This window comes from Gekko japonicus, unplaced genomic scaffold (genome assembly GCF_001447785.1).
Source record: "Gekko japonicus isolate JY-2015 unplaced genomic scaffold, Gekko_japonicus_V1.1 scaffold513, whole genome shotgun sequence".
Classification (NCBI taxonomy): Eukaryota; Metazoa; Chordata; class Lepidosauria; order Squamata; family Gekkonidae; genus Gekko; species Gekko japonicus.
Window position 1 is genome coordinate 967911 of NW_015171519.1, and position 9613 is coordinate 977523.

At 53.6% G+C, this 9613-nt stretch overlaps 1 protein-coding gene across 1 annotated transcript in view; it reads right to left on the reverse strand.

Annotated features, from left to right (window-relative positions):
• Positions 1 to 419: 419 nt before the first annotated feature.
• Positions 420 to 9613, reverse strand: part of PPL (periplakin) — a gene marked incomplete at its 5' end in the record, with an annotated part of 41070 nt that continues 31876 nt past the window's right edge. The window contains 5 exon segments of the mRNA XM_015419412.1: positions 420 to 4163; positions 4973 to 5065; positions 6183 to 6299; positions 8527 to 8610; positions 9123 to 9273. Coding sequence (XP_015274898.1) covers positions 1500 to 4163; positions 4973 to 5065; positions 6183 to 6299; positions 8527 to 8610; positions 9123 to 9273 — 3109 coding nt within the window.

Genomic DNA, 9613 nt, shown 5'->3' on the forward strand with positions numbered 1-9613 from the left:
GGGTCGCTACACAGAGGCAGGCCATGGCAAACCACCTCCAAACGTCTCTTGCCTCGAAAACCCTCTGGGGTCGCCACAGGTCAGCTGTGATTGGACAGCAAGAAGGGGGGGGGTAGGAGCTTAGGAGGTAGGCCCCCCCCAAATTATCAGGGCTCCCCTTTACGTTGCCTTGATTACCAAAACGTTTATGTTGGGTACAGGGGGATCTTTCGACACTGGTCTCTTTCATCCTTTGATACGAACTAAATGGAAGACGTATAAAAGGGAGGACTCCTGAGAGTTAGATCACTCCATCTTTTTAATTGTTATCGTTCCGGTATAAATAAAACTTCCCGTTCCCTTCTACAGCGAGTACTTGAGCATACATAACAGTCGAGTAGAACTCAGTTAGCGAAAAAGCCACCAGCATGAGTATCTTATTACCGTGATACGGGAAAGAAAGCGTTTCTAGGAGCTGGGTATTGTGGTACCGTTTCCTAGTCTCCCATCTTTTTTTTTTTTACGGAGCAGGGAATGTCCCTTCTAAAGTATGACTCTGAAGACCTGAAAAGTCGTTTTTAAAAAACAAAACAAAACCATGCAACTCTACTATCTTCACTTTTTCCTACTCGGTAGAATGGATAAAAGCACTGTGATAATCCAAGATTCCTCATCCTCTCTTTGACTACATGCTACTGCGAGACACTGGCTTGTACTGAAAGAGCACAGAGTGCTTAGTGACAATCTAAGGACCCAGAGGCAACCCTTCCTTTGAAGCGGCTACGAATTCATCCAATAACCACAGCTAAAAGCACCTGGCTTCAGACTATTTAGGCTACCAGCCATACTAGCAGATGGTTATCGGGCTCTCCACAACTGCTCATGCAAGCTTTTGTCTTTGGCATAATTCGATGGCTGGGGGATGGAGGGAGAAGAGAGAAAGGACTTAATGCAATAATAACACTGAATGCAGCAGTTTAAAAGTTGCCAGAACTTTTCATAGACTCAGCCTTACAACAGCCCTAGAAGGTAGGCCAGTATTATCCCCAAGTAACATACACAAATAGCCTTGCAACAGCCCGAGAACGAAAGAGCTGAGGAAACCGACTTGCAACTATATGAGATGGCTGGAGGAGCGGTATCACGGCTTGCAGTCTTAGTCTCTGTGCTGAGGGAATGTGCTTTGAGGGGGCGTATAGACAAGGGGGATACACATTCATAAGAGCAAGTTGGGCAGCGGATGGGTCTTCCCCACTATTTCTCGGCCACCATTCTGACTGAGCCAAAGTAGTTTGACATTACTGGTTGGCGGAGGAAAAGGGTATCTTGCAATCTTGAAAAATGCAGCATTGGGTGGGGGAGGATTAAGGCCTTAGATTTGGGGAATAAACCCCCGGAAGGCGGGCAATAGGCAGCAAATGGCTAAGTTTGTAACAAGTGGTGCAGCTTCAAGCTGCTGGCTGCTTCAAAACAGTTTTTTTTTCCTTCCCCCCCCCCCCTCTCTCAGAGGAGAAAGCAAGCTATTTCTGTCCAGACACCAAAACTGCCAGCTCCTGGATGGAGATCTCCTTATTCAGGTAACTGTCGTACTGAGCAGGGGTTAGCCTTCCGCTCTTCAAGGCGTCTTCGATGGAGAACTTCTTCCCTGACTTCCTATCAAGGATGACGGAGGATTCGCTGTTGGGCCCTTTGACAGTGATCTCTTCCCAGTCGCATTCTTGGTTCTTCAGCTTGACGTAGAGACTCCACTCGATCAGGCCGAATTTGTGGGCTTCCTCGGGGGACATCTCTTTGCCAGTGTCTGGGTCGATGACCACGATGGAACGCCTCAAGTGGTTCTCCCGCTGCTCCCTCTTGATGGCCACGGTCTGAAGGCGGTTCTGGAGCTGCTCGATTTCTTCGTCCTTCTCCCGAGACATGTGCTTCAAATCATCCAGTTCTCGTTCCAGCGACTGGAAGCGGGAGTCCAAGTTCAGGCTGCTCTCCACCTGCGACATGTTCCGTAAATCCCGGGCTTCCGTCATGGTGAGCTCAATCTCAGACTGCAGCCTCCGGGTCTCCAGCAAGAGGTTCTGCTTCTCCAAGTGCAGCTTGTGGTTTTCCTCCCTCAAAAAGTCCAGCTCTTTGGAAGACTTGGAGTTGTTGAACTCCACTTCAGACAACTTGGCCTCCAGCCGATTGATGTCTGCATCGAGCTCCATCTTCCGCCGGCTCTCCTCCTCCAGGTTGCTCTTCAGCTTTTGGATCTCAAACTCGGTGTCCCCTTTGTCCACCTGAATGCTCTCGGAGACGACGACCTTCTCCTTGACCTCCATCTTCTCCAGGGTCTGGAGCTTCTTCCGCAGTGCCTCTAGCTCCGCCTGCAGGACCTGCCTCCGGTGCTTCTCCTCCTCCAGCTCCATCTTGGTCAGGGCGTGCTCCTTCTCCTGCTGAGGGTCCTGCTGGAGGATTACCTTCTGCTTCACGGTGACCCGCTCCGTGGTCTCCCGCTCTTGTTCCTCCAGCTCGTTCAGCCGGATCCGCAACCTCTGCACCTCCAGCTCGGCCTCTCGGCGGGCCTGCCGCTCCTTCTCAAGCTCCTCCAGCTGCCGCTCCAGCTCCGACCGCCTCCGCTGCAGCTTGCGCATCTCGCCCCGCAGTGTGTCGATCTGGTTGAGCTCCTTCTCTATGCTCTGGGAGAAGGAGTCGATCTCGGCTTTCCGGGCAGGGTCTTGTTCCAGCTTCACCACCTCCTGCTGCACCACTTTCTCCTTCACCTGGGAGAGTTCCTCCTCCTTCTGCCGGATGATCTCCTCCTGCTGCCTCCGGTCCCGCTCCAGATCCATGTGCTTCCGCTGTTCTTCGGCCAGCTGAGCCCTCAAGGACTCCACCTCTTCTCTCGTTTGCGGGTCTTCCCGGTACTGCAGCACCTCTTGGATCACCTCCTTCACCTGGACCTGAGGCTGGGTGTTCTTCAGAGTCTCGATCTCCTGCTTCAGCTGGTAGATCTCCAGGTCTGCTCTCTCGATGGCTCTGGTCCGATCCACGATCTCGTCCCGGAGCTGCTGCAGCTCCAGCTCCGTCTCCGGGTCGTTCTTGTACTTGATGACTTCCTTGATGACTTCTTGAACTTCCACCTGGGGCCCTCTGTTCCGCAGGGCAGCCAGCTCGCTCTGGCAGTCCTTCAGCTGCTCCTCCCCACCTCGCAGTTTCCCTTCCTGCTCCACCAGCTCCAGGCGAAGGTTGGCCACCTCGCTTTCCGCCTGGGGGTCCGGCCGCACAATCTCCCGGACCTTCTCCTGGACAATCACCTTGGCGTTCTCCTCTTCCAAGGCCTGGATCTTCCGGAGCAGCTCAGCCTTCTCCCGCTCATTGGAGCGCCCTCTGGCCTTCTCTTCCTCATACTGGCGCCGCAGGTCGTTCACCTCCCTCTCCATCGTTAGGTCCTTCTCCACCGTGAGCACCTCCTTGACGGTGATCTTGCCCTCGGCCATGGCCCGTTCCTTCTCCAGCCGCTTCAGCTTGTCCTGCAGGAAGCGCAGTTCTTCCTCCTGCTGCTGCCTCAGCGTGCTTTCCTTCTGCTTGCTCTCCTGCAGCTGCTGGTACTCCAACTCCAGCTGGGGGTCGTTCTGCAGCTTCACCACTTCCTTCTCGGTCACCTTCTCCAGCTCCGTGTTCTTCTCGTTGGACAGAGCAGCCACCTGCCTGCGCAGGACAGCCATCTCGTTCTCCCGGGACCCTTCCTGCCGCTTGAGTTCCTCCAGCTCCTCCTTCAGCTTCAAGATCTCCTCTGCCTGTGACCTGTCAGGCTCGATCCTCAGGACCTCCTTGACCACGTACTCCTGCCCGCCTTCTTTCTTCTCGTGTTCCAGGACGCGCAGCTTGAGCCTCAGGCCCTCCACCTCGTCCCGCAGCGCCTGGTTCCTGCGCTGCTCCTCAGCCAGGTTCTGCTGCATCTTGTGGAAGCTCTCGTCCAGCTGCGGGTCGGGCATCTTCTTCACCACCTCCTTCCTGACCACGGACTCCTGGGGCTTCTGGTTCTGCAGGAAGAGGATGTTCTCCTGGATTGCCTTGATCTCCGCCTCCAGCTGCTGCCGTCGCTGGCTCTCGTCGTCCAGCTCCTTCTTGAGCTTCCAGATTTCCTCCAGCGGCCTCTCGGAATGGCTGGTCTGGACCGACTCCTGCATCACATGGACATCTGGCTGCTATCAAAAGGGCGGGGGGGAGAAAACACAGTCAACTTAATTTTCCATCCCTCTGACAAGGTACTTTGCTCTCATCCCTCCTGCCCGAATTCTGCAACTCATTCTGCCCGGTGGCCTCTTCGCAAAGCATTTCCAAGGTCTGGTATTTGTGGACAAGTGAGCGAGCGTGGTGCTGATAAGGGAAGGAGCGCCACCCCCTCTCAGGCCGTGCAACGCAGGTTCACTTGTTTTGCACCGTAACCCTTGCAGACATTGTGCTGGAGCTCTAAGTAGAGATGGGTAGCTTGGCACAGCAGTGCAAGTGAGATTCTGAGCTTGGACAGATTTGCAGAGGGGAGGCTGTTTTCTAAACCCAGCCAGCGCAGTCATTAGGGGAGGAGCTACGGCTCTGTGGCAGAGCATCTGCTTGGCATGCAGAAGGTGCCAGGTTCGATCCCTGGTATTCCCAGTCAGGCCGGAGGTGATGTGAAGGACCCCTGCCTGGGACCCTGGAGATCCGCTGCCAGTCTGAGTAGACAATACTGACCGGGAAATCTACAACTACTAATACTGACCTTGATGGGCCCAGTGGTCTGATTCAGGGCTAAGTCATTGCCCAGGTTATTGCCAACTACATCTGGTAAACGTTGGCTGGGGCTGTAAGAATGCTAAGGAACTGTTAAGCCAAATACTAAGGCATCTCTTCCGGTTTCCCTCTCCCATCAGGGCTGGACCTGTACAGCTAAATGACACCTCCTGCCCCAGCTTCAGGTGCAAGGTCAGGATTCCGGCCAGAAAAGCCTCTCCCCTCCCCTCCACTTCACACTCACCTGTTTCAAGAGGTTCTGGGCAAACTCCAAGTTCTGTAACCTCTGTCGGTTGACCGCATTCACTTCCGTGTACTTTGCAGCCAGCTGAGCTTCCTGAGACAATAAAAACAGATAAACCCGGTCAGAAAATAGTTTCAGGTGGGTAGCTGTATTGCCCTGCAAAAGTAGGAGAGAATTCGAGTTCGGTAGAACCTTAAAGACAAGCTGAATTTTTCAGGGCTGTGGGCTCTGTGCCTCGAAGCTCATCTCATCAGACCCCAGATAAAAAGCAGTGAGCTTTGTATCTAATGAAGTGAGCTCTGAGTCGTGACAGCTAATACCCTGGAAACTGGTTGGTCTTTCAGGTGCCGCTGGACTCGGGCTTCGGTCAGAGAAGGGAATGAACTCAGAACGGATGAACAAGGAAGCGAGAGCAGGAAGTGGAATCTGTTTCCAGTTGTATAGAAACAAAGGGGAGAAGGGAGAAATAATACTGAGGATCGAAGAAGAAGAAGAGATTGGATTTATACCCTGGCCTTCACTTCTGAGTCTCAGAGCAGCTTACAAACTCCCTTCCCCTCCCCACAACAGGTAGGTGGGACTGAGAGAGCTCTGACAGAAACTGCTCTTTTTCAAGAACAGCTCTTATCAGAACTATGGCTTGCCCAAGGTCATCCAGCAGCTGCGAGTGGAGGAGTGGGGTATCAAACCCGGTTCTCCCAGATTAGAGTCCACTCACTTAACCACTGCGCCAAACAGGCTCTCGGGGGTGCGTGTCTCTTCCTGTCATATGGCTGCCGCTCTGTGGACCCCGGAACTGACTGTGTTCCAGACTTCCGTTCCAGAGAGATCAAATCTCATGTTGGCCGTACTGCTCATGGATTGACCCCGGGCGAACTACTTATTCTCTCAAGTCTCTAACATACTGCTCCGGGTGGTTGCAAGAAAGGATTACCAGCCCCCCCTGGTGGAGGCCTGGAGATCTCCCAGAACTACATCTGAGTTGCCAGGAGTTGGTTTAACCCTACTGTGAAGATAAAGGAGGAGCAGAGCCATTGATGCTGCTCTAAGCTCCCTGGTAGACATCAGAGAATGTGAATGTTTCACTTGCTTACAAGGAAGAGGGGCTTAATACTGTAGTGGGCTGTCCGTTCCGTAGGGGTGGGGGCAGAGTCAAAGGCATCTTTTACAGAATAGTCCCAGGGAAGACTGAGTTCCCGAACTAAGGTACCTCCTCTTTCACTTTTGCAGCAGGAGACTGAAGCCTGGGTCTCTTGCTCATGAACCCGTTGCGCCCGTTCTCCAGGTCGATAATGGAGCGCAGCTTCTCCGCTTCTAGCTCGTAGTCCTGGGGACGGAGTGGAGGGAGGAGGAGACGGAGAAAAGGCATGAACATACTGATGCAACTAAGCCTGCGAGAGATCACGGCGAGCAAGCGTCCTGCCACAAGAACATAAGAGCTCTGCTGGATCAGACCCGTAGTCCATCTCATCCAGAATCCTGTCTCACACAATGGCCAACCAGTTCCTTGGGAGGTCCAACAACAGGGCTTGGAGGCCCAGGCCTTCTGAAGAACATCAGAAGAGCCCTGCTGGATCAGACCAGTGAGGGTCCACCTAGTCCAGCCTCCTGTCTCACACAGTGGCCAACCAGTTCCCCTGGAAGGCCAACAACAGGGCAGAGAGGCCGAGGGCTTCCCCTGATAAGAACATCAGAAGAGCCCTGCTGGATCAGACCAGTGAAGGTCCATCTAGTCCAGCATCCCATCTCACACAGTGGCCAACCAGTTCCTCTGGAGGGCCAACAACAGGGCAGAGAGGCCGAGGCCTTCCCTTGAGAAGAATACCAAAAGAGCCCTGCTGCATCAGACCAGTGAAGGTCCATCTAGTCCAGCATCCTGTCTCACACAGTGGCCAACCAGTTCCTCTGGAGGGCCAACAACCCCTTGAGAAGAATACCAAAAGAGCCCTGCTGCATCAGACCAGTGAAGGTCCCTCCAGTCCAGCATCCTGTCTCACACAGTGGCCAACCAGTTCCTCTGGAGGGCCAACAACAGGGCAGAGAGGCCGAGGCCTTCCCTTGAGAAGAATACCAAAAGAGCCCTGCTGCATCAGACCAGTGAAGGTCCCTCCAGTCCAGCATCCTGTCTCACACAGGGGCCAACCAGTTCCTCTAGAGGGCCAACAACAGGGCAGAGAGGCCGAGGCCTTCCCCTGAGGAGAACATCAGAAGAGCCCTGCTGGATCAGACCAGTGAAGGTCCATCTAGTCCAGCATCCTGTCTCACACAGTGGCCAGTCAGTTCCTCTGGAGGGCCAACAACAGGGCAGAGAGGCCGAGACCTTCCCCTGATAAGAACATCAGAAGAGCCCTGCTGGATCAGACCAGTGGTCCATCTACTGCAGCATCCCGTCTCACACAGGGGCCATCCAGTTCCCCTGGAAGGCTGACAACAGGGCAGAGAGGCCAAAGCCTTCCCCTGATGTTGTCTCCTGAGACTGGGATTCAGAGGCTTTCCTGCCCCGTCGTCTCACCCTCCTGTTTCAGCTTTTGACATGGGAAATAAAGATACCGGCCAATATTACAGGGCTGTTGTAAGGATGAACTAACTAATATAGGCAGATGGACACAATGCCTTCAAATGCACTGCTCAGAACAATTTATAACATTAGCAAAAGAAGAAGAGATTGGATTTATATACCCCGCCCTTTACTCGGAGTCTCAGAGCGGCTTACACACTCTTTTCCCTTCGTCTCCCCACAAGAAGACACCCTGTGAGATCGGTGGGGCTGAGAGAGCTCTGAGAGAACTTGTGACTGGCCCAGGGTCACACCAGCAGCTGCATGTGGAGGAGCAGGGAATCAAACCCGCTTCTCCAGATTAGAGTCTGCCACTCTTAACCACCGCACCAAACTGGCTCTCAGTGAGTGTTACCACAACCTAGCTGTTTTCCTCTGGATTGTTTTGTCAATGGGGTTTTGTTATGAGCTCTTGTTTTGGTCAGGCTGTGAGACTTTTAGGCCCTTGAGGTCACAGTGCTTCTGTCTGCTAGTCCTTTGAACTGGCAATTACCATTTATCCCCACCGTCCCCCATTCCTCCCTTCTTGGGAGGAAAGGCGGTGTGGTATAGCCCGATCTCATCAAATCTCAGGAGTTAAGCAGGGTTGGTACTTGGAAGGGAAACCACCAAGGAAATCTCTGCAAAGGAAGGCAATGGCAGACCACCTCTGCTTCTCCCTTGCCTTGAGAGCCCATAGCTGGGGTTGCCTTAAGTTATAAGCCAAGCTGGGTCACTACTTGGAAGGGAGACCTCCAAGGAAGACTCTGCAGAGGAAGGCCATGGCCAACCACCTCTGCTTCTCACTGGCCTTGAAAGCCCCTTGCTGGGGTGGCCTTAAGTTATAAGCCAAGCTGGGTCACTACTTGGAAGGGAGACCTCCAAGGAAGACTCTGCAGAGGAAGGCCATGGCCAACCACCTCTGCTTCTCACTTTCCTCTAAAGCCCCTTGCTGGGGTTGCTATAAGTTGGCTGCAAGTTGATGGCACTTTACACACACACACTCCTCCTTCCTTACCTTCACTGCCTGCTGGTAGCGCTGAGCGTCAGCCGAGACCCGATGGACTTCTTGGTCTTTGTTTGCAATTTCTCCCAGCAGGGCCTGAAAAAAGTGGAGCAAGCAGAGAGAGGTCAAACAGTGGGAGGCGTCATCTTCCTTGGGGCCTCGCTAACGCTGTGGTCTTTTACCCCCTGCAATTTGTTGACATTGTACAGGTCAAGATGCATTTTGTGGAAAGAGGAAGCAGGTCAGTTGGGAAGGATAGGGTTATTCGCGCCAGCACTGCGGGTAACCCCGATCTGCAGCAGCCAAGGCCCAAATTTTGCTGCAAGGGGACTCTCAGGGGGAATCGGAAGTTCACCCAGTAGAAAGTGCAAAACACACTTTGTGCTGCCACCACTTCTGTGTCTGAGCAGCATACCACAGACTACGAACGTTCAGATGAGACGGCTTCCCTCTACCGTACCCTTTGGTGGGGGTCCCAGTAAGCTCGAAATACTTATTCTGATCCAGTCTGGGAAGACTTCTGTTTCCCCCCCTCATCTCCTGCCTCTGTTCTGGCAAGCTTTCGGGTTGAATGACGGGACATAAGGGACACAGAGGAGGAGGATTACCCTTTGGCTCTTCAGCTTGTCTTCCACATTGGCGACGCTGTCGGTTTCTTGCGGCTCATAATTGGGCACGTGGGAAAGGAAACGGCTCAGGTTGTCATAGCCGGCACGGTAGTCAGAATAGGCCGATTTGGCTCTCTGGATGATCTGAGACCTACAAAGAAGTTGCAGCAAATCGTGTTGGTAATGGCTATCAGTAGCACCGAATCCCATTCGCTCTGGGCAGGGGTCATTTCCTGCAGGAGCGCACAGGAGCGGAGCTCCGGCAGTAAAGAGCCCAGGGGGAGGGCACATGCAACAAGCCCCGCCCCCCCCGGCAGCCCTCAGTCAGAGCAAGAAACAGCCAGGTAAGTTGCAGAGCTGCCCCCGGCCCAAAACAGTCCAGTGGCACCTTTAAGACCAAGTTTTATTCAGGTACAAGCTCTCCTTCCTCTGTGAGGACGGATCTGCACGTTCCCGCCCCCCCCCCCCAAACCCAGCAATCCAAAACATTC